This window comes from Gorilla gorilla, chromosome 4, assembly GCF_029281585.2.
Source record: "Gorilla gorilla gorilla isolate KB3781 chromosome 4, NHGRI_mGorGor1-v2.1_pri, whole genome shotgun sequence".
Lineage (NCBI taxonomy): Eukaryota > Metazoa > Chordata > Mammalia > Primates > Hominidae > Gorilla > Gorilla gorilla.
This window is the reverse complement of record NC_073228.2, coordinates 45,011,205-45,033,558: the sequence shown is the minus strand read 5'-3', so window position 1 is coordinate 45,033,558 and position 22,354 is coordinate 45,011,205. Positions and strand designations below refer to the sequence as shown.

The 22,354-nt window shown below is 46.6% G+C and overlaps 1 protein-coding gene across 4 annotated transcripts in view; it reads left to right on the top strand.

Moving 5' to 3' along the window:
* The window catches only part of ITGB3 (integrin subunit beta 3), a 57,971-nt gene that overhangs the window by 17,405 nt on the left and 18,212 nt on the right, over nucleotides 1-22,354 (top strand). For 3 of the 4 annotated variants that reach the window (XM_004041453.4, XM_063706315.1, XM_055387765.2), the window contains exons 2-10: nucleotides 3,376-3,461; nucleotides 12,325-12,520; nucleotides 13,414-13,666; nucleotides 15,231-15,393; nucleotides 16,041-16,202; nucleotides 18,629-18,724; nucleotides 19,133-19,222; nucleotides 19,910-20,044; nucleotides 21,120-21,549. In XM_004041453.4, coding sequence (XP_004041501.3) covers nucleotides 3,376-3,461; nucleotides 12,325-12,520; nucleotides 13,414-13,666; nucleotides 15,231-15,393; nucleotides 16,041-16,202; nucleotides 18,629-18,724; nucleotides 19,133-19,222; nucleotides 19,910-20,044; nucleotides 21,120-21,549 — 1,611 coding nt within the window. Of the gene's footprint in view, nucleotides 1-3,375; nucleotides 3,462-12,324; nucleotides 12,521-13,413; nucleotides 13,667-15,230; nucleotides 15,394-16,040; nucleotides 16,203-18,628; nucleotides 18,725-19,132; nucleotides 19,223-19,909; nucleotides 20,050-21,119; nucleotides 21,550-22,354 lie in introns of all 4 variants that reach the window. The other variant, XM_063706314.1, reaches the window with a different exon arrangement.

Below are 22,354 nucleotides of genomic sequence, written 5' to 3'. Positions count from 1 at the left end.
GCTGGGCAGGGCAGAGCAGGTCTCAAGGGCCTTAAAATCTGTTGGGTGGCAGTGTTGTTAAGGCAGACACATAAATTACTATGATGTGGTAGGAATATTAGAATTGAAGACATGGAGGCTGAGAGGAGTTAAACGATTCACCCATGGCCACACTATTAGTGGGTGACTTGATTAGGATGACAGTCTACTCATTGTGTGTACCCATTCTGTTAGACCTCCTGGCCCCCAAGTAAGGTCCTGAAATGGGTACTGTTAAAGTATATATAATTTTAACAGAGTTAAAAGTATGATTTCTACACAAATATAAAGGGAATATGTGTAAAAGATTTTATTCAACTTTAGTAATTAAAGAACCAGTAAGACGTTAGGAGTAGTTCAAAAGGAATTTCAAAGAAGGGAGATTTATGGTTGATCAGTCAAAGGAATGCTGAAATGAATTAGTGAATAGATTCAAAATTGGTTAATATTCTACAAGGCAATGAACCTTAACCTGTGGGGGATAACCTTTTCTACCAGACAGAAATCATTGGTATTGTTGTTGGATAAGAATAATATACATTGTTCTCTTATCTAAATAATTTACCTTGCACACCCCAATATGATCATGATTAGATTAAAACATTGTCTTAGCCAGTTCTAGCAGCTATAACAAAATGCCATAAACTGGGTGGCTTAAACAGCAAACACTTATTTATTTATTTATTTATTTTGAGACAGAGTCTTGCTCCTGTTGCCCAGGTGGAGTGCAGTGGCATGATATCGGCTCACTGTAACCTCTGCCTCCTGGGTTTAAGTGATTCTCCTGCCCCTCCTGAGTAGCCTCCCAAGTAGCTGGGATCACAGGCGCCCACCCCAATGCCCAGCTAATTTTTTGTATTTTTAATAGAGACGGGGTTTCACCATGTTGGTCAGGCTGGTCTTGAACTCCTGACCTCAGGTGATCTACCTGCCTCGGCCTCCCAAAGTGCTGGGATTACAGGCATGAGCCGCCTCACCGGGGCTTTTTTTTTTTTTTTTTTTTTGAGATGGAGTCTTGCTCTGGCTCAGGCTGGAGTGCAGTGACACTATCTTGGCTCACTGCAAGCTCCGCCTCCTGAGTTCATGCCATTCTCCTGCCTTAGCCTCCCAAGTAGCTGGGACCACAGGGGCCTGCCACCACACCCGGCTAATTTTTTGTATTTTAGTAGAGACAGGGTTTCACTGTGTTAGCCAGGATAGTCTTGATCTCCTGACCTCGTGATCCACCAGTCTCGGCCTCCCAAAGTGCTGGGATTACAGGTGTGGGCCACTGCACTTGGCCAATTTTTTTTTTTTTTTAAAGAATAATATACATTGTTCTCATCAAGAATCATTTCCCTTTTTTTTGAGACAGAGTCTCGCACTATTGCCCAGGGTTGGAGTGCAATGGTGATCATTTCCGTTTTTATGGTTTTCGATAGGTCAACATCTACTCTTACAGTATTGTAAAATATCCTGATTAATAGAAGCCAAATAATAGGTAAATACTCTTAGAAAATCAGATGATCCCTAAGCATGGTGGGTCAGCTAGTCAACATTCTGCATTACATTGAAAGGACATTTGTATTTTCTTTGCCTGTTTCCAAATTTTATATAATCTTTCTTTCTTTCTTTCTTTTTTCTTTCTTTCTTTCTTTCTTTCTTTCTTTCTTTCTTTCTTTCTTTCTTTCGTTCTTTCTTTTCTTTCTTTCTCTCTCCTTCCTTCCTTTCTTTCTTTTTTTTTCTTTTCTGAGATGGAGTCTCACTGTGTCACCCAGGCTGGAGTGCAGTGGCATGATCTCAGCTAACTGCAACCTCTGCCTCCTTGGTTCAAGTGATTCTCCTGCCTCAGCCTCCTGAGTAGCTGGGATTACAGGCGTGCACCACCATGCCCGGTTAATTTTTGTATTTTTTAGCAGAGATGGAGTTTCACCATGTTGGCCAGGCTGGTCTCAAACTCCTAAACTCAAGTGATCCGCCTGCCTTGTCCTCCCAAAGTGGGGAGATTACAGGCATGAGCCACCACGCCCGGCCATAATTTTTCTTTACAATATTGTGTGTGTGTATACACCCTCATTTTCTGAGTGTGTTTTTGTCCAGGTGTTGGGAAGGAGGGAATTCAGTCACACTGTAATAAAATGAATGGAGACAGCTAAATGAGAAGTTTTGGGGACACTGGGAAAACATCACAATGGTCAGGCTGATTTCTCCAAAATAGGTTCGCTGGTCTTACCAGCTGGGGTCAAAGAGGTCCCTTTGGAAAACTGCATGAAGGAGCTGTCAGGGTAACTGGGTCATGGAGAGGAACAGATCCCTCACATTCTGCTCCTTATATTGGAAAAAACCTCCTTAAGGCACTGCAGGAAGAAGGGTTCACCTGGCTGGAGCAGGAATGCTGAGCTAGGCAATTAGAGAGGACAGTGGCTTCTGTCTAAGCAGATGCCTGGGTTTGGCTTCCTGGCTGAGCTTCTCAAGGTGATTTTGGTTCTCCTGGTTGTTTCTGCTCCTCCTCCTAGCCTTTGCTCTGTCCTTTGACAGTATGAGGACTGTTCACATTTGAATAGCACCTTATAGTGTACCAAGTGCTTCCCCCTACCTCACTGAATTCTTGTACAAATCCTGAGAGACAGATATTGTCGTCCCATAGAGGCTAGTTGAGTTGCCCAAGGTCATGAAGTAGTTAGCAGGAAGAACATTCAGAATTCAAGCACAAACCTTCCAACTCTAAAATTCCATGTTCTTTTAGTGTATATCAGTCAGCCTTTTCTAACATTTCTGCACTTCCTCCTAGAGCATTTTGTGGTTGGATTCCAAGATATACGCATTGAGAAGCTTGAGAAGATTTCAGATTTGCTTTTCTTTTGCCAGTCAGTGGGACACTGCCACCAAAGTCACCTCACCCTCCACGCCCCCACTGTATTTAGGCTATGTGTTAATGTTAGTGCATCTGGGCCTTGGATCCCCTGTGTAGTGGCTGTGAATATCACTAGAATGACTGAAGAGGGGATACATTGCCATTTTTCTGGGCCCCGGAGATATTTTCATTTGCACAATGTAGGTGTCAAACCAGTTGTTAATTAAAGCCTTTCCATCAGTTATGATCTGAGACTTGGGTCCATGGCTCAGCCTTGCCCTGTCACTTGTTACCACTGTGGCCTCATCAGTTGAGAGCGGTGATGAGTTTCTCCTGATTTTCCTCCTCCTCCTTCTTCCTAACCAATAACCTGTATTTGGTAGACGTCTGTGGTATGGTTAGGGTGTGTTTGTGTGCACCTGAGAGCTGTAAACCTGGACATTGGGAAAGTTGGGAAGGATGAGGCAGGCAAGTACCTTCACTGAGCCAAATCTGGTGCTAACGCCTTTGTCTGTCTGTTGCAGGGCCCAACATCTGTACCACGCGAGGTGTGAGCTCCTGCCAGCAGTGCCTGGCTGTGAGCCCCATGTGTGCCTGGTGCTCTGATGAGGTAAGGAGCAGATACCAGACCTTGTTTCTTCTCCAGACTGAGCTGCTTTTGTGCAGAAACAGACCCGTGAAGTTATCACCTCCCTCTTGAATACACATGCCCCTTATCCCTTCTAAGCAAAACTTTGATGAATTTTTCCCATTGATGCATGGTGAGGAGCTGTCATGGGGATGTTGCTGGGAATACTAACCCGAGTCTACCATATAGCCCCTGGCCCTTGCCAGTTTGGCTCGACCTCCTGTCCTCTCTGTAACCACTGCTGCCCTTTCTCACACTTTGCTTGCTTTTTTTCCTAAGAAAAACAGTTTATTTTAAATTTTTTGGTAGAGACAGGGTCTCACTATGTTGCCCAGGCTGGTCTCGAACTAGACATAAGAGATCCTCCCACCTTGGCCTCCCAATGTGCTGGGATTTCATGTGTGAGCCACCATGCCCAGCCCTTTGCTTGCATTTCTTGGGGTGGAATATCCCAGGGAAGCAGGGCGTCAGGTCTCAAAAGGAGAGGCAGCAAGGGGTATAGGTACGGATGGGGTTGGGAGGGGGTGCTGGCTTACTTCTTTTTCCTAGAGGTTAAAAAAGGCAAATAGAAGAGAAATCTTGTGCTTGTGTGTGGTGATGTTTAGTCAGAAGATCTTTTCTCTTCCCTTCTCTTTGATGATTGGGCCCCATGGCTTTACATTTTTCTTTCTCTTCTTCTTTCCTTCCTTCCTTCTCACAGGTGTTGAGGAAAGGAGCTGGGCCCACTTGGTGAGGACGGAAGGGGGACAGGAAAGGGTTAGTTGTGTCTAGGCAGAGGGTTTGTTGTGTCTGGGGCCCTAGGGAATGAGTGTGTCTGAGGGAATGGCTATGTTTGTGGCTGGGATGGAAATTTGGAGCTGGCAAGAGCTGATGGGGTGGGGGTGGAAGATGAATGTGGTTGAAGAGATTCGGTGATTATAGAGTCTGAGGCTGAGTCACTGGCCTGGCCAGCAGGTGGTTACCTGAGTTCCTGGCCTGGCTGCGGCTCAGCTACCTGAGGCTTCCTCTGTCCCACAACAAGTCCCAGCCCTCTCCAGTTTTATGACTGCTCCAATCCAGCCCTCAGTCTCTCTGTCTGCTTCTTTTTCAGATCTGCTGAGTTTCCTAAAAAGGCAACCTCCCTGGCCGCCTGGGGGGAGGGGCGGGAGCTGGGAGGCTGTGTTTATCACCGGCCAGGAGGGCTGCCAGAGCAGCAGAGGCCACCTCCGCACGTTGCTTTGGCCTCTTTGCCGTTCAGCACGGGAACTGCTTCCAGAGGCAGCTGCCCAACATCTGGGCCACATTGACTTCATTTAGCAAATGAAACATTCCCTGGGGCTAGGGAAGGGGTGTAAGGGGGGCATGGATGAGACCTTCTCCTCCACCCCTGCAGGTTCTCCTCCCCTCTGGGCTGAGCGGGCTGCTCAGTGTGATGTAGCCTCCTCCCTCCTTATTCACTATGTCCTCCTTCCTCCCATCGTGATATTACTAAAGCTTCTTTTACCAGGAAGTTGCAATTCTGCAACTGAATGCTGGAAGAAGGGACAGCTGAATGGGGAGGGGGGCCTTGGGTAGCCGAAAGTCTTCAGGAGCAGAGGAAGGTCGGGACAGAAGCCCTAGTGTCACTCAAAGGGTGCTTCCCCCTTTTCCTCCTTCCCTCCTTTCCAACCCAAAGCAAGAGAAAATGCAGGTGTCTCTGGCCCAGAGAATCTGGGGAAAAAGAAAACCTTCTTGGAGGGTCTGTCCTGCTCCCTATCCCCCAATTTTCATCCCTCTTGATCTGTATAGGGACTAGCCATGCAGCTGACGTGGGCTGGGGCCTGACCAGACAAAGCCCTTAGGTCACATAACCAGATTTCAAAGATGCAAATGTAGAATATTTATGGGTGACTGTTGTGCTCCTTGTCCCCTGGGGCAGGCCTGGGGAGGGCAGAGGGAAAGGTGCAGGGTAGATCAGAGCATGACATAGGACCAGCCTAGGAATGAGGGGTGCAGTCAGTGAGGAAATGGGCGCGGCTAGGACCAAAGAAAACAAATGGAAGGAGGTAGAAAGTCCAGTAAGATATTCCCTGGGAGAATGGCATATAAACATGAAAGGAGGCGGGGCCAAGGTTAGTGAAGGACTACAACTATCCCTCAGCAAGAGGGAGGAGGGAGAGAAGGAAGGGTGGAGGAGCCCAGTATGGGACAGAATGTGGTGACCGGGGAGGGATGGGAGGTGGGAATCCTGGACTGTAACCTGAACATAAATGCTATTTTGTTCTTGAGAGGAGCAGGGCTTCCCCTGGATAGGCCAAGTTTAACTGCTGAAAATGCCTTGGACATTGACTTCAAAAAACCAAAGGTGAACTGGCTGGTCCATTTTTTAGGTAATTTTTTGAATAATCAAACCTTGGAGAGCCCTCTGTTCTTCTTCCTCCCCTGAGTTGGCTGTTCCAGGCAAGCTGGCAGTGCCTGGAAAAACAACTGGTTGGGCTCGGCTTTCCCCTTGGTCCTAGAGGACCGGAGCTCTTGGGTGTGTATAGTGAGAGCTTGGCTGGGTAAGAGGAAAACATAGCCAACGTGGATGAGCACGGAGTTTTGGGCCCATCTGCATAGGGTGTGTTCTTGGAGGGTTGGATACCGACACGGGTTGGGTTGCTGTGCTCTCTCTGGTCCATAAATCTAGCAAAGAGGCCGGCTTTATACAGAGACTCAACACGTAGTCTTAGTCTCAGCAGTGACATGCTGGAGTCTAGAACCTCCCAAACTCATTTGGTGTTGAGAATTGCCTGAGGTGCTTGTTAAAAATAAAGCTTCCCAGGATGGACCCTGGGTCTGTTACATCAGAATGGGTTTTTATGATAGCAAGTTTGGCAAACATTGCTAATTGAAGGGCCATTGGGGTTGGGGTCAAGGTGGATGGAGGTGGAGTTAAGGTTGCCAGATAAATACAGAACATCCAGCCTGGTGCCTGTAGTCCCAGCTACTCAGGAGGCTGGAGTGGGAGAATCCTCTGAGCCCAGGAGTTTGAGGCAATAGTGCACCATGATCATGTCTGCTAATAGCCACTGCACTCCAGCCTGGGTAACACAGGGAGATCCTGTCTCTAAAAAATAAATCTAGATTACAGAACATCCACTTAAATTTGAATTAAAAAATAATTTTTAGTACAAGTTTGTCCCAAATATTTGCTAAATTTGGCAACCCTACAGTGGAGGGAAATACTAGGAATTCTTATATAAGCCTGAGTACACCCTGGAAGGTGGGCCAGCTTCCCACTTAGCCTGACAACCAAGGGTGACAGAGGAAGAAGGAGTTTGAGTCTAGCAAAGTAGAGGAAGACTCTAATAGGATTTCCTTCTCATTTTCTTCTCTGCAACTGCAGGAGCAAGATATAGGCCATGATTTATATTTCTTTATAATCACAAACATAATTTTATTCTGACTTGTCTTCTTTCTATTTATTTTTAATCTGGAGGACAAATGTTCATCTTGAGAGTTTTGCCCCAATTTATTATTGTAAAAGGAAGTATAATATTAAGAGTGCTCCTCTTCTTGTAAACAATGAAATGTGAATACCAACAACTATAAACAAAAATGCTTCATGTTCCTCCCCTCCTCCTTTCTGCCCTCTTCATTCTTTTCTCTTTGCGTGTTCAAGTGATTTCTTGTCCTCACCAGATGAGTTAATCAAGACAGCAATGGATGGGAGATGTTTTGGTGGTGCTCTGGGGTAAAAAAAGTACTGGGGCATATTGACTCTCGCTCTCCAAGAAGAGTATGAAATAATAGTAGTTATTGTGGTAACTGTAAAAAAGAGTCACCTGCCGAGTGTGGTGGCTCACTCCTGTAATCCCAGCAGGACCAAGGTGGGCAGATCACTTGAGGTCAGGAGTTTGAAACCAGCCTGACCAACATGGCGAAACCCCGTCTCTACTAAAAATACAAAATTAGCTGGGCGTGGTGGCGCAGGCCTGTAACCCCAGCTACTAGGGAGGCTGAGGCAGGAGAATTGCTTGAATCCGGGAGGTGGAGGTTGCAGTGAGCCAAGATCGTGCCATTGCACTACTCCAGCCTGGGCAACAAGAGCGAAACTCCATCTAAAAAAAAAAAAAGTCACTTATATTTGCATTTATTTGCTTATACTGTGTCCTAAAGCAGGGGGCTCCAATTCCTAGTCCATGGCCTGTTAGGAACCGGGCCGCACAGCAGGAGGTCAGCAGCAGGTGAGTGAGCATTACCGCCTGAGCTCCACCTTCTGTCAGATCCGTGGTGGCATTAGATTCTCACAGGAGCTCAAACCCTACTGTGAACTGGGCATGGGAGGGATCTAGGTTGTTCACTCCTTATGAGGATCAAACTAATGCCTGATGATCTGGGGTGGAACAGTTGCATTCTGAAACCATCCCCACCTCCCTGTCCATGGAAAAATTGTCTTCCCTGAAACCAGTCCCTGGTGCCTAAAAGGTTGGGAACCTCTGTCCTAATGGATTTCAGTATAGTTAACTTATGTTGAGATTTTTATATTTTGAAAGCATTTCACATTCACAGTCTTCTTTTACTTCCTGACCAACCCTGTGAAATAGGCAGGATAATGACAACTATTCATGTTGTACTTTCCCAATTTCCAAAATGGGATTAATGGAGAATGGTACCAAGAGCGTGTGTCACCCTCCCAGGAGAGGGAGGTAATTCAGCCAGCTCGCAGGGCGCCGGCTGGAACCTCCCACCTCTGTGCTCAGGCCCTTCCCCTGGGTCTTGGCTATTTTTGCCCTTTTCGTGTAACATCCGGCTTCCCTGGGAACTGAAACTTTAATATCCACTCCTCCCCCTTCTATCTTTCTTCCTGCATAACCTGGAGACATTCCTTCTACCTTCTCAGCCTGGGTTACCAAGAAAGGGAATGTTGCCCAAGTATGTTGAGGTCACTGCCTTGGTGCTCTTCTGGAACAGAGGGCTCTCGTGGAGAGCTTGGCTGACGAGCAGGCCTGTTATATTCCTGACCTCTGATGTCAGCAACCACAAAGGGAGGGAGGGAGGCAGTTTTGTTTTTCAGTGTTTAATTTTTCTAAGGAAACTCATAACAAACCATTAGGACTGTCAGCACATCTTAGCGCTTCAAACCCTCTTCTCATTAGGACTGCCACATTAGAAAATAGGAGTCAGGAAACTCCCGTCTAATGCATTCTCTCCCTCTGCTGATGGAGCCTGAAGATGCATGAAGGCCTTGCTGCTCTCATCCAGTTTGCTGGGCTCCGGTCCCTGCTGTCTTCTTCAGCATCTGTCTTGGTCCTGGAAAGGATCCGCTCCGCACTGCATTCTGATTTATCCGCTGCCTTTTTGGGAAGGTTTTCTCCCTGGGGCTTTGTGGGCAGCTAGAATCAGAGATAGGATTGGGGCTTTTTTGAGCAAGAAAAAGACTGCTTCCAGAGGAGGAAGGGGTAGGAGAGGTGGGCAGGGACAACAGGAGGAGTCTGGGCACAAAACCTGAAGTGCCCAAGTTCTCCCCAGGTCATTCCGTCCTCAGCCAGAGCTGGGTGCACGGGAGACTTTCATCTTCCTCAGAGTTGTGGAAGGTCTATGATGTCCCTGTTGGAGTATTTGCCACCAGGAAGGTTAAGTCTTATTCATTGATTTCCATCGCCGAGGCTGGTTCCCTGCCTGCATACCTGTGAAGCTGAGAGAGAAAGAGAGAAGCTGCTGGCTTCCAGAAACTCTACTTACTTCTTGCCTGGGCCAGGGTAGTCCTCATGCTGTTGATGTTGCTCGTGTCCCCATCCACGTGGGGAAGGCTTCAGCCCATGAAAGGGGGATCGGACTGGAGAGGGAGAGAGACTTTAAGCATTGGGAAGGGTTTTGGGTTACAGGGTTTTTTTGTTTTTGTTTTTGTTTTGAGGTGGGGTCTCACTCTGTCACCCAGACTGGGATGCAGTGGTGTGATCTTGGCTCACTGCAACCTCCACCTCCCTGGCTCAAGTGATCCTCCCACTTCAGCCTCCTGAGTAGCTGAGATTCCAGGTGTGCACTACCATGCCCAGATAATTTTTGTATTTTTAGTAGAGACGGGGTTTTGCCCTGTGGCCCAGGGTGGTCCGGAACTCCTGAGCTCAAGTTATCCACCCGTGTCGGCCTCCCACAGTGCTGGGATTACAGGCATGAGTCATGGCACCTGGCCGGTTACAGGGCTTTTGAGTATGAATGGCTCATTGTGGCCCAGTCCCTCTTCTGGCATTATGGCTGCCAGGTTGCTTGAGGGGGCTGAGGAGGCAGATGTCATCCATCCTTCTCCATCCCTCGCACATGCCCACCTTGCATCCTGTTCCCTACCTGGGGCATTCTCTGTTGTGGCTCCTCCCTAGGACCATTCCTTCCACACTTTTCCTTTTCCGTGCCTTGACTCTCACTCTATACGGAATGTAGTGAAGCTTATTTTATGATGATAATTACAGTCAGACAATCTAGCTGGCCTCTCAGTTCTGCCACTTCCTAGCTCTGCAACTTTGAGCAAATTCCTTAACTTATCCAAGCCTCAGATTCCTTACCTGTAAGATTGGATTCCTTATTTGTGAAGCCTCCAAACCTTAGGTTTCTCTCTTGTAAAATTATAATAGTTCCAGCATTATGGAACTGTCAGGCAGATTGTAATAATCCATGTAAAGTGCTCACCACAGTGCCTGACATACAGTAAGTGTTCAATAAATGTCAACACTAGTTGTTCTGGGATATTGGTGTGGGTTATCCAGCAGACATTTGGAAGTGCTTGTTGGGGATGTGGGTAGGGGTGGGGTTGAGGAGAGCCCGAAGGCCTAGACATTGTGAAATAGGTCCCGGGAGGGGTTTTCCAGCTTCCTGGCTGGTCCCCTCAACTTGGTAAGGAGCCCTCATAGACATGCACCCACACAGTGTTGGCTAAATTGGCTGAATGTCAGAGCCGGAAGAGACTGAAAACACTGTGTCATCTAAAGGCCTTGTTGAACAGGTGAGGACACCAAATGATATATCTGAGGTCACATGACTAGTCAGTGGCAGGCCTAGGATTGATCTTCTTTCCTGATTTTCAGTGTTCTTTCCAGGGTGGCGTGGTCCCCTTCAGTACTCAGGTTTAAGCACCCAGAGCCCCAGGGGGCAGTGGGTTTTTGGAAGGGTACTCAATTTGTTCTTTGTCCAGGGTGAAGGAGGACACTGAAGTGATAGGATGGGCTCTGGTTAGGTGCCTGGCATCATGGTATTTTCCCATGTTCCCAAGTTTGTGGAGTTTATTCATAATTAGCTTATCCAGGAAGTACTTGTCAAGCATCTCATAGTAATAGCTTACATTTGCTGAGGACTTCCTCTGTGCCAGGTGCTGTCCAATGCATTTTATGTGGATTGTCTTATTTAGCCTGTGTGACATCCCTGTGAGGGAGGTACCATAATTACTATTATTTTAAGTAACTTTTATTGTGGGAAAATATACATAACATAGAATTTACCATCTTAACCATTTTGTTTTGTTTTGTGAGATCAAGTCTTGCTCTGTCACCCAGGCTGGAGTGGAGTGGCACGATCTTGGCTTGCTGCAATCTCCACCTCCCAGGTTTAAGCGATTCTCCTGCCTCCGTCTCCCAAGTAGCTGGGACTACAGGTGCACGCCACCACACCTGGCTAATTTTTGTATTTTCAGTAGAGACGGGGTTTCACCAGGTTGGCCAGGCTGGTATCGAACTCCTGACCTCAGGTGATCTGCCCACCTCGGCCTCCCAAAGTGCTAGGATTACAGGCATAAGCAACTGTGCCTGGCCCATCTTAACCATTTTTAAGCATACAGTTCAGTGGCATGAAGTACATTCATAATGTCATGAAGCCCATCACCACCATCTATCTCCTTAACTCTTTTCATCTTGTAAAACTAAAACTCTGTACCCATCAAAACAGTAATTCTCTATTCCTCCCAGTCCCTGGAAACTACTATTCTACTTTTTGACTCTATGATTTTGATTGCTCTTAAGTACTGAAGGAGGGACTGTTATTATGTTCGTGTTACAGCTGAGGAAACTGGGCTTGGAGGAATTAGGTGACTTGCCTTAGTAAGCAGTTGTAAGTGCAATGCTGAGATTTACTCCTGTGCTCTTAGCCCTGACTCTCTCCTGCCTCCTTACACTGCCTTTCCCTATCACATTTGTGGTAAGTCCTAGGTCGGATGCTGGGAAATGAGAGGGGCCAAGACACACACAGTCCCTGACTACATGGATCTCACAGTCTAGCCCGTGTCAAATACAGTAGCTTCCAAACTGTTTTGACTCTGACCTATAGAAAGAAACACATTGTACTGGGTATAGTTATTTATTATATGTGTTATTCCCCACTCTCCTCCAACCATATAAGAGTTTCACAAAACAACCCTTTGACTATTTGTACACTTCATATTTTCTATTCTATTCTATTGTATTTTATTTAACAAAATGATGGTTGACACCTGCTAAATTGATTTTGGGACCCACAAGTGTGTGGTATTCCACAGTTAAAAAATGCTGGTCTACCAGGCATCTTACTGTACAGGCTCTCCTTCTAGCTACAACTCCATGAATAGGCCTTCTTGATATCTCAATTTCTCTTTTCTTTTTCCTTTTTTCTTTTTGGTAGAGACGGGGTCTAGCTATGTTGCCTAGGCTGGTCTTGAACTCTTGGCCTCAAGCAGTCCTCATGCCTTGGCCTCCCAAAGTATCAATTTCCCCTTTCTGTACAACGGTCCTAAGGGATTATCCCAGGAAAGACCACAACCATTTGTTTATGCTCCAATGTACGGGGTAAACTCTTAGCTATTGGGAAGTGGTAGGGCCTGCAGGAGGCAGAGAGTCGCCATAGCTCTGATTGCTGGACTTCTCTTTGGGCTCCTGTCTTACAGGCCCTGCCTCTGGGCTCACCTCGCTGTGACCTGAAGGAGAATCTGCTGAAGGATAACTGTGCCCCAGAATCCATCGAGTTCCCAGTGAGTGAGGCCCGAGTACTAGAGGACAGGCCCCTCAGCGACAAGGGCTCTGGAGACAGCTCCCAGGTCACTCAAGTCAGTCCCCAGAGGATTGCACTCCGGCTCCGGCCAGGTAGGGCTGGGACTCTTTGCGGGGAGAGACCTGAAGCAGGTGGGCATAGAGCACAAGGTGGAGGTCTGAGGAGGAAGTCTTGGGGAAGTAGCTCAGAATGGAAATGGGGTGGGAAGACAAGGATGAGGGGGGAGGTGTGGGCAAGAGAATGGAAGAAAATAAGAGACGTTAGGACTTGAGTCAGAAGATCTGAGGTGAATCTTGACTGTGTCATATATTAGCTATTTGACCTTGGACAAGTTACTTAACCCTTCAGACATAGTAGGTGCTCAAAAAACACTTGTTTCTTCTTTACCCAAGTGCCTGTTTTACCTAGCTTAGAGCTTTGTGTTGAGGTGCAAATGAGATATAGAACAAGAAAGTGACTTGTAAGACCCCCTTTCATGGGGAATTGGGACAGGGGAATGGAGGCAGACACAATAGGTACACAAGACCTTTAGAGGGAGGAAGGGTTAGACTAAAGACAGAAATTTTGAAGCATTGATTTTGACTTTCCAACTAAGTCAAGAAGGATTTACCTACTATCAAGGCATGTGTTGGATGCAATGGGATTCAGAGAAGGGTAGGGTGCAGTTTCTGTCTTTTACAGAGTCTGAAGTGTAGTAACTATCAAAATCTCTGTGACTCACAGTGATAGACCCGTGGAACTCACAGGATTAGAAATCCCCTGGGATTTAGAGAAAGTGGAAAATTTTAGAATGGAAAAGAAGAGGTTAAAAATAGGAGGGTCAAGAGATTAGAAGAGTAATAGAATTGCAAAGGAAGAGGAAAAGGGACCAGGGCTTTCTGGTTTGCTTTGATCATGCAATTTCTTAGTCCCAACTGTATGCAAATCTGCTTATTCAATCTTGGTGGGAGAAGAAGATAAAAACTAACATCTTTCTGCCTTCCAGATGATTCGAAGAATTTCTCCATCCAAGTGCGGCAGGTGGAGGATTACCCTGTGGACATCTACTACTTGATGGACCTGTCTTACTCCATGAAGGATGATCTGTGGAGCATCCAGAACCTGGGTACCAAGCTGGCCACCCAGATGCGAAAGCTCACCAGTAACCTGCGGATTGGCTTCGGGGCATTTGTGGACAAGCCTGTGTCACCATACATGTATATCTCCCCACCAGAGGCCCTCAAAAACCCCTGCTATGAGTAAGTTCCTCCTCCAGACGCCAGGACAGCATCCTTTGCCCCAGGAAGGTCCAAGTCCTGGTTCCTATTTCTAGCTCTAGGATCACTTTGTTGGCTGTCTTCTTGCCAAACTATAGCTCCTTTCTACCTTGGTCTCCCTGTTTGGCAAATGGGCTAGCTTGTGGATCTGGAGTGTTGTGTCAATGGAGCCTAAGGCTGTTTGGAGAACCTAGAAAGAAAATTCATCAGCTTCTTAGTCTTGGTAACAAATAAATAGAAGGCAAGAGAGAATGGGAGGGAAATGACGTCAAAAGTAGAAAGAAATTTATGGATAAGTAAACCGAGAAATTATGATTACAGAAGGATCGATTCCATTGTTGGCGTTATTGTCTTCATCAAGGCCGTGCATCCTGCAAGGTGAAAACAGAAGAAATGAAGTGCTAAGGAATATAAAAGAGTGGAAATGACATTTGTTGGACACTTTTATAGTCTGTAAATGGATAACCTGTGCCTCTGTTTGACACTTTGGCTTAAAACTGAATGGCTTATTTATTTAATCGGTGGAGACTGTGCAAATCCATGTATTAGAATAACTTACAATGCTGGTTGCTGAGCCTGAAAAGGTGTGAATTTACTTTTTAGTTTTCAAAGTTACGGCCAGGTGGGGTGACTCACTTCTGTAATCCCAGCACTTTGGGAGGCCAAGATGGGAGGATCACTTGAGCCTAGGAGTTTGAGTTCAGCCTAGGCAACATAGTGAGACCCTCATCTCTACAAAAATTACAAAAAAATTAGCTGTGTGTGATGGCGCATACCTGCAGTCCCCAGGACTACAGGGAGGCTGAGGTGGGAGGATTGATTGAGCCTGGGAGGTTGAGGCTGCAGTGAGCCATGATTGTGCCACTGCACTCCAACCTGGACAATGGAGCACAACTGTCTCTAAAAAAAAAAGAAAAAGTTTTGAAGTTATATGATGTGGCATTCAACCTTCTATCTGGGTTGTAAGGTTCCCAGGCAAGACATCAGCTATTAATTAAACACACTATTTTGACTGGGGGCAGAAATGCTCCTGTCTTGCATGATCTATCAATTTATTGATGGTTCAGGGACCTTAACTTACTGATGGACTTTTGCTTTATTGTTACTTTAGGAAAGTGTTAAGTATAAGGTGATAGTAATAGCAACTCGAGCCTCACTCTGGTCTAAGTGCTTTGTGTGTATGAACTTACTTAAGTCTCACAACTCTTGTGGGATATGTGCTATCCTGGCCCCTCTTTCATAGGTTGGATTGAGAGGCTTGCCAAAGGTCCCATGACTAGTACAGAGGGCACCTGGGATCTCAGCTCAGGGAGTCTTGTTTCCAGCTCAATCTCTTATCTTCTAGGTTAGCTGGATGGGGGTAATGTTGATGGGGAGCTTCAGATAATTTGAGGATTTTGGAGTCTGAACTATCTGGGTAACTGTGGTTGTATGGAACTGGCCTTGGCATACCACTATCTGTATTTGTCCCCTCTCTTTCCTCCCAATTCCCATGCTGCCTTTTCCATAAAGGTGTCTGCTTAAACTATCTCCCATCCCTCCCCAGTATGAAGACCACCTGCTTGCCCATGTTTGGCTACAAACACGTGCTGACGCTAACTGACCAGGTGACCCGCTTCAATGAGGAAGTGAAGAAGCAGAGTGTGTCACGGAACCGAGATGCCCCAGAGGGTGGCTTTGATGCCATCATGCAGGCTACAGTCTGTGATGTGAGTTTGGAGGACTTGGAGTGCCAGGTGTGGCTGGCATAGATCAAAATGGGAAAGGAAGTGACTGAACTCTGGGGATTTCTGGTGTAAAATGAGATGAGAACTAAGCAGGGCTTCCTGCAGTTATGAGTAGTAAGTTGCTCCTGATATTCAGCCTTGGCTTAGATCCACTCCCTGGCCTGAGCTGACATTTCTTTGAACCTCAGTGGTCTCAGATGTTCCCAGGGGAGAGCATCTTCCCATCTTCAGAGTTACTTCAGAGTTAAGGCTGAGTTAACTTAACCTCAGCAAAGTAGGCAGATGTTCAGATGAGATTTCTTCTAGCCCAGATCAGCTCTGTGGATGCACGTCAGTTTCTAGATGAGCAATGTGACTGTCATTAGAAGAGTTAAGTTTGGAGTTTAAGAAGATCTCATTCAGCTGCTTGAACTAATCAGCTATGAGACTGTTTTCTGAAGAGAATGAAACTCCTGAACTGGAAAGCTTTAGCTTCGGTTCCAAGGACTGGGACTGAGACCCTTGTTTTGAAGAAAAACAAGCTGTCCAGCCCTTTAGCCAGGGAGCACCTTGGGTCTCTGTTCTCTACCAGTGACATGGCTGAATTTGTTTTGTCTCCTCTGCCTTTGTTTTTTGTTTTCTTTTAACAGGAAAAGATTGGCTGGAGGAATGATGCATCCCACTTGCTGGTGTTTACCACTGATGCCAAGACTCATATAGCATTGGACGGAAGGCTGGCAGGCATTGTCCAGCCCAATGACGGGCAGTGTCATGTTGGTAGTGACAATCATTACTCTGCCTCCACTACCATGGTGAGATCTCTGGCACCACCTATGGTTTCTATTCATGATTGTGAGGGTTGCCCTAACCTAGGCAGAGTCTGTGTGAATATGAAAATGGCAGCCCTTCCTTCTGGGCAGGGTGCAGGGCTCGGTTTCAGCTTGCCCCTATCCCTTACCAACTGGACACCGACATCCAGCATACAACCTATATAACCATTAGAGATGTCCCTGATTGTGGTGTTATCACTGCCTTCACTGTCACCAGCACAGCAGCAGCATCATGGGATCCAGAATGGACCCAAAGGATTTTTACAACCCAGCTGGAAAGCAGGTCTTCCTCTCCACTCTGATTAGCCCTTTCTTGGAATACCATACTAACTTGTGGTTATTGGAAGAAGATAGAGGAAAAAAAAGAGAAAGATTGGCCAGGCATATGATGGCTCATGCCTGTAATCTCAGCACTTTGGGAGGCTGAGGTGGGAGGATCACGTGAGTCCACGAGTTTGAAACCAGCTTGGGACATATAGTGAGACCCTGCCTCTACAAAAAAATGCAAAAATTCATTGAGTGTCATGGTTTGTGCCTGTGGTCCCAGCTACTTGTGGGGCTGAGGCAGAAAGATCTCTTGAGCCCAGTAGTCTGAGGCTGCAGTGAGCTGTGATCTTGCCACTACACTCCAGCCTGAGTGACAGAGCAAGAACCACCCCTGCTTTTTTTTTTTTTTTTTTTTTGATACAGAGTCTTGCTTTGTTGCCCAGCTGGAGTGCAGTAGTGCAATCTTGGCTCACAAGCCTTCACCACCTCAGTCTCCTGAATAGCTGGGACCACAGGCATGCACTACCATGCCCAGCTAATTTTTGAAAACAGGGTCTTTCTATGTTGCCCAGGCTGGTCTCGAACTCCTTGGCTTAAGCAATCTGCCCTCTTAAGCCTCCCAAAGTGCTGGGATTACAGGTGTGAGCCATTGCTCCTAGTGGAGACCCCTTCTCTTAGAAAGAGAGAGAGAGAGAGAGAGAAAGAGGGGAAAGAACATAAAAGGCATGGTGAACAGGTCCTACGAGGAAAGATTAAAGGGCCAGAGTCATTTAGCTTGAAAGAAAGAAGGCTAAAGGATGATTTAGCTTATACATGAGAAAACTTCTTATAAGTTGTTTTATATGGCCATAGAAGGTTAAACAAGAGGAAAATATTTAAATTGAATCAGGAGAAATTACTATAAGCCATAAGAGAAATGTGCTGTAATGCTCTAGGTATCTGGGGCAGGTGTGAACTCTTCGTCTCCTAAGGACAATATAGCAACTTCCTCATCTAGGTGACTTAAAGGTATACCTGTGTAAAGGCAGGAGACTGAGCTGAGGATCTAATGAGCTCCCTGCAAGGTCTAGGATCCCATGGACATGTTCACGATTCACCACCCCACCCCCACAGTGTCCTTGAGTTCCTTGGTGTCAGCCATATCCAAGTCAAGCACTACCAGACAATGAGTCAGCAACATTTGACCCCTAATCTATGCAAGGCACTGGGCCAGGGGCTGAGGGAGGTAACAAGACTATGTATGGTTCTATCCTTGGGGAGTTTTTGGTCTACTTGAGGAGAAAGGATATTTATATTTACAATAACACAAGATGCATGATTAGTGCCAAATGGGTGTGGCACAGCCATTGTGGCTATACGTATCCAAGGGAGGAAAGGTCATCATGAGCTGGGATGGCCAAGGAAGTCTCCTGAAGAAGGTGGGGGCTAAGCTAGGCCCTAAGAAAGGAGGAGGATTACCAACAAGAAGGCCACTCCAGGTGGGAGACAGTGGGCCAGATCACTGCTGAGTGGAAGAGGGAGAGAGGTGAGCGATATTTGGAAAGAAAGACTGAGACCACACGGTGGAGGATCACGAGGGCCAGGCCAAGGCATTTGTCAGTAGTTCCAAAACAGAGGCCTAACCCAGTGCCTTGTGCACGGAAGCAGCTCCATAGTATTAGTGCATTAAATTCAAGCAGGAAGAAAGAGGTGCTTAGTTTTGACACCACTGGCCTGTACCTCTTCGTCTATCCCTGGAGTTCACAAGTAGACTTCTGTGCTACTTACCCTTCTTATCTCACTGTCACCCCCCCTTTTTTTTTTAGAGACAGAGTCTTGCTCTGCTGCCCAGGCTGGAGTGCAGTGGTGCAATCATAGCTCACTGTAACCTCCAACTCCTGGGCTGAAGTGATCCTGCCTCAGCCTCCCCAGTAGCTAGGACTATAGGCACTTACCACCACATCTGGCAAATAAAAACATTTTTTTTGTAGAGATGGGGTCTTGCTATGTTGCCCAGGCTCTTGTCTCACTTTCAGCATGAAGTGAAATGGTTTAAGCACCACCACACTCTGAGCCACAGCCCAAGCAAGATAAGTTCTAAGGTTTAGACCCTAGAGATGTACATGAGACTTCATTAACCTCTACATCCTTCATTTTCCTAGGATTATCCCTCTTTGGGGCTGATGACTGAGAAGCTATCCCAGAAAAACATCAATTTGATCTTTGCAGTGACTGAAAATGTAGTCAATCTCTATCAGGTGACTGTGCCTTTGGGCTTCCTGGAGTGGGCCCTGTGATGGTGGGTGCCCCAGGTAGCCAGCCTGTGCTAGCATTGGATACAGTCCCCAGTCAGGAAAGACTCTCCCCTAATCCACTCCCCAGGAGCTAAAGATTGCACTCTGGGCCTTTTTCCTGCAATCTTGAACTTACTAGGTATGTGTTGGTGTTTGTGGTGGTGGAGGGGAGGTGGTGAGGGGTGTGAGAGGTTTCCTCTACTTTTGCTCAGGGCTGAAAAACTGCTAGATATATTCCTGGCAGTGACAATTGAAATATCCCGTACCTTCCTCCAATCTTCATCTCAGGACTCTCAGTGGGATTTGGGGAGGGCTTTTGGAGACCACCAGCTTCCTTTGGTAAGCTCTGGACATCTTTGTTTTCCTTTCTAGAACTATAGTGAGCTCATCCCAGGGACCACAGTTGGGGTTCTGTCCATGGATTCCAGCAATGTCCTCCAGCTCATTGTTGATGCTTATGGGGTAAGTGTCTTGTGCTGGGAATAGTCCCGCGGAGAGTCCACCTCATTTGGCTTACACAGCAGGGCTCAGATTTGTGAGTCCCAGTTGCCAGTCTACCACACGGTCTTACTGCCTTCTCCGTGTGCTCCCAGAGCCCAGGCAATGGCCCGCTCTAGAAGGGATGCAGCCTTCTGAGAAGGAAGGAAGGAAGGAATGAAGGAAGGAAGAGAGAAAGAAAGAAAGAAGATGGGGACGGCGATGGTGATTAGATGGAGAAGGAGCAGAGCCCTGGAATTGTGGGGGTAGAGTGAGGGAAAACTGGGCTCCAATAACAGGGAAAAGAGAGAGCTGAGACATGGGGAAGGTGAGGTTGATGAAACATTAGGTAGAAAATGCCACTTTCCAAGGTGACCAGTATTGGCACTCCCCTTTTGCAACATCTGTGAGGCCTGCAGGAGGGTGTAGCTGGTACATTTTACCCAGACTCACCTAGATGCAAGTGGAGATGGAAAGAGGGAGCAGGTTCCTGCGCAGGAAACAGAGTCCTAGGGGTGCTCTGGCAGCTTCCAGGTCAAACCTTGGCCTCTGGCACTGCTGGGGTGAGTCCAGAGCTACTTGCCAGATTTGGCTTGGGATGGAACTGGCTCTTGCCATTTCCCGTTTCCTTTCAGTTCAGTTTCTTGTCTTCTTGTGCCCCTTTGTGCTCAGAAAATCCGCTCTAAAGTCGAGCTGGAAGTGCGTGACCTCCCTGAAGAGTTGTCTCTATCCTTCAATGCCACCTGCCTCAACAATGAGGTCATCCCTGGCCTCAAGTCTTGTATGGGACTCAAGATTGGAGACACGGTGAGGTGGGCTGGGCAGGGCCTTTGTCCTGGAGCATCTGTGGGCACCCAACCCCCTTTCTTCCTTTTGTAGTGACTGAAAATGGCCCCCTTCCACCAGAAAAAAAATATGGGCAAGAAAAATACGTTTCCTGAAAGTCATTCTAAGTTAGATGTAATGGATCCACCAATCTTTTCCTCTGAGGCTTCTGTTGCGTAAGCCATTTCTGTTACATGAACTTCACTCTCAGGAATTTGAAAAACTTACAATTAGGTTACCTTTGTTTGTGTATGCACAGTTGATTGCAAAGGAAAATATTTCTTTACCTTCAGTCCCTCACCAGTCTCCAGCCTTTCCAAGGTAATTAATACCTTTCTTTGTAAAATGACACAAGAAAGTAAAATCTAAAATGTAAAACACTCCAGTCTCTCCACGACTTTCCTTATTAGTCGTTTCTCCTCCGCTTCTGCCTAAGGGGAGAGGGGTTGGTGGGAGGGGAGGAAGGAGGGGAAGAAAATAGATCTTTGGATACGCTGATCCTTTCTATTGATCTATCTGTCTCTCAGGCGCTTGTGCAAACATCCCATGTTAGAAATGTTGTCCTGAAACATGCTTTATTGCATAAGCTATGAAATGTGTGGAAACTGAAGTAGATCCTAAGCTTATGATTGACCACCATGTGGGATTGTGTGGTGCAAAATAGTGCTTTGTGCATCTTGCTGATAATTATAATCAGTCCAGCTTGCTGATAATTATAACCAGGCCAAAGCAGGGTGTTTATATGATCACAGGTTCTGTTCAGTTTGAGCTGGTCTATTTCATATGTGGAGTGAAAAAACAGCCTTTTATTATTTATTGACTGTAAACCATGTCTCTGCATCCAGCTAGATATGTCACAACGATACTATTCCCGTGCTTGTGTTTTTGCTTTGCAGACCTTCATATAGGGAAGGCTGAGGAACTCCAGATTGCAAAAGCATAAGACACCCAATTTGGGTATTCCTTGGCAGGGCAGGGAACAACTTTTTTTTTCCTCCAGAGCTGGAGTGTTAACTGGGCCCAACTGTGTCTAAATACAATCTTTCTTTCCATCCAGGTGAGCTTCAGCATTGAGGCCAAGGTGCGAGGCTGTCCCCAAGAGAAGGAGAAGTCCTTTACCATAAAGCCCGTGGGCTTCAAGGACAGCCTGATCGTCCAGGTCACCTTTGATTGTGACTGTGCCTGCCAGGCCCAAGCTGAACCTAATAGCCATCGCTGCAACAATGGCAATGGGACCTTTGAGTGTGGGGTATGCCGTTGTGGGCCTGGCTGGCTGGGATCCCAGTGTGAGTGCTCAGAGGAGGACTATCGCCCTTCCCAGCAGGACGAGTGCAGCCCCCGGGAGGGTCAGCCCGTCTGCAGCCAGCGGGGCGAGTGCCTCTGTGGTCAATGTGTCTGCCACAGCAGTGACTTTGGCAAGATCACGGGCAAGTACTGCGAGTGTGACGACTTCTCCTGTGTCCGCTACAAGGGGGAGATGTGCTCAGGTGAGGAGAACTGCAGGGCCCCCTGTCCTGGAACCCACACCCCCTCATATACCTGCAACCACTGGAAACACAGGTGAAGGCCTGAGATGGGTCTTTGCAGGCAGAGGTGTAAGTCAGTGGTTCCTAATCTTTTTGAGTATAAGGACCAATCCCCTTTTCAGGTTAAAAAAAAAAGTTACTGATAGATGACAATTAAATTTTTAGTATTTATAGACTTAGAAAACACATGTCAGAATATGTAGTAAGGTTAGTAATAATTTTACGTGAGTTTATCTTTGTATCACAAGAGACCGGGAAAAGAGTAGTACATATGCAAGACATTGGAGTGTGCTTGAACAATGTCTGGAAAATGGTGTAATGCTCTTGTTAATGTTAGCACTATTTTGTTAATCACTGTTACTACTATTGGTGCTACTGTTATTTTTTGGATTCTAGATCTTTGCTATCCAATATGGTAGCCTTTAGCCACATGTGGCTATTTAAATTAACCAAAATTGAAAAATTAAAAATTCAGTTCTTCAGCTCATCAGTGGCCACATGTAGCTAGTGGCTGCTATATTGGACAGCACAGATCTAGAACATTTCAACGTGATAGAAAGTTCTCTTGGATAGCACTGCCACAGAGAGTCCCTGCTGACAGATTGGGGATTATGATTTTAAGTCCTTCTACTCAGCAGGGTGCTGAGTTGTCCTTCTCATTGCAAAATTCAGTAAAATCTTGAGGCCTACTGATAATCTCAAACTAGTTTCTCCTTGCCCCAAGAACCACTCCTGGGGTACTTCCCCAGCTAGAAGTTGAACTAAT